At 34.2% G+C, this 398-nt stretch overlaps 1 protein-coding gene across 1 annotated transcript in view; it reads right to left on the minus strand.

The window, feature by feature from the left end:
* The window catches only part of LOC119587669 (uncharacterized protein DDB_G0271670-like), a 15507-nt gene that overhangs the window by 13524 nt on the left and 1585 nt on the right, over positions 1 to 398 (minus strand). The window contains exon 3 of the mRNA XM_037936349.1: positions 79 to 210. Coding sequence (XP_037792277.1) covers positions 79 to 210 — 132 coding nt within the window. The remainder of the gene's footprint in view (positions 1 to 78; positions 211 to 398) is intronic.

The raw sequence follows: 398 nt of genomic DNA on the forward strand, positions 1-398 counted from the left end.
AAGTATATGAAATTATATATATGTGTATGAAATGTGTGTACATAGTAATACAAAAGGAATACCATACCATAAACTTACTTAAACTAGATACCAAACTACTTGACCCAGAACTGGTAGTTGAGCTGCTACAGCCTGGTTTACTAGACATGCTAGAGCTTGATCTAACAGAACTTGAGGTACTTGAACTGAAAGAAGTTGGACTACTGGAGCCTGTGGACAAATGTAATAAATAGCTACCATGCTAATAAAACACTATTTGCAGTAAATCTTTCCAGTTACCTACTGAAACCTTTTACCTTCTTTCCCTTGTATATGATCTTAACTTGAATATGAGATCGTTTATATATGTTTCTTCTTAACATGTTCAGAACATCAAGTATATGCAGGCATTTCAGGTG

This window comes from Penaeus monodon, chromosome 23 (assembly GCF_015228065.2).
Source record: "Penaeus monodon isolate SGIC_2016 chromosome 23, NSTDA_Pmon_1, whole genome shotgun sequence".
Taxonomy (NCBI): Eukaryota; Metazoa; Arthropoda; class Malacostraca; order Decapoda; family Penaeidae; genus Penaeus; species Penaeus monodon.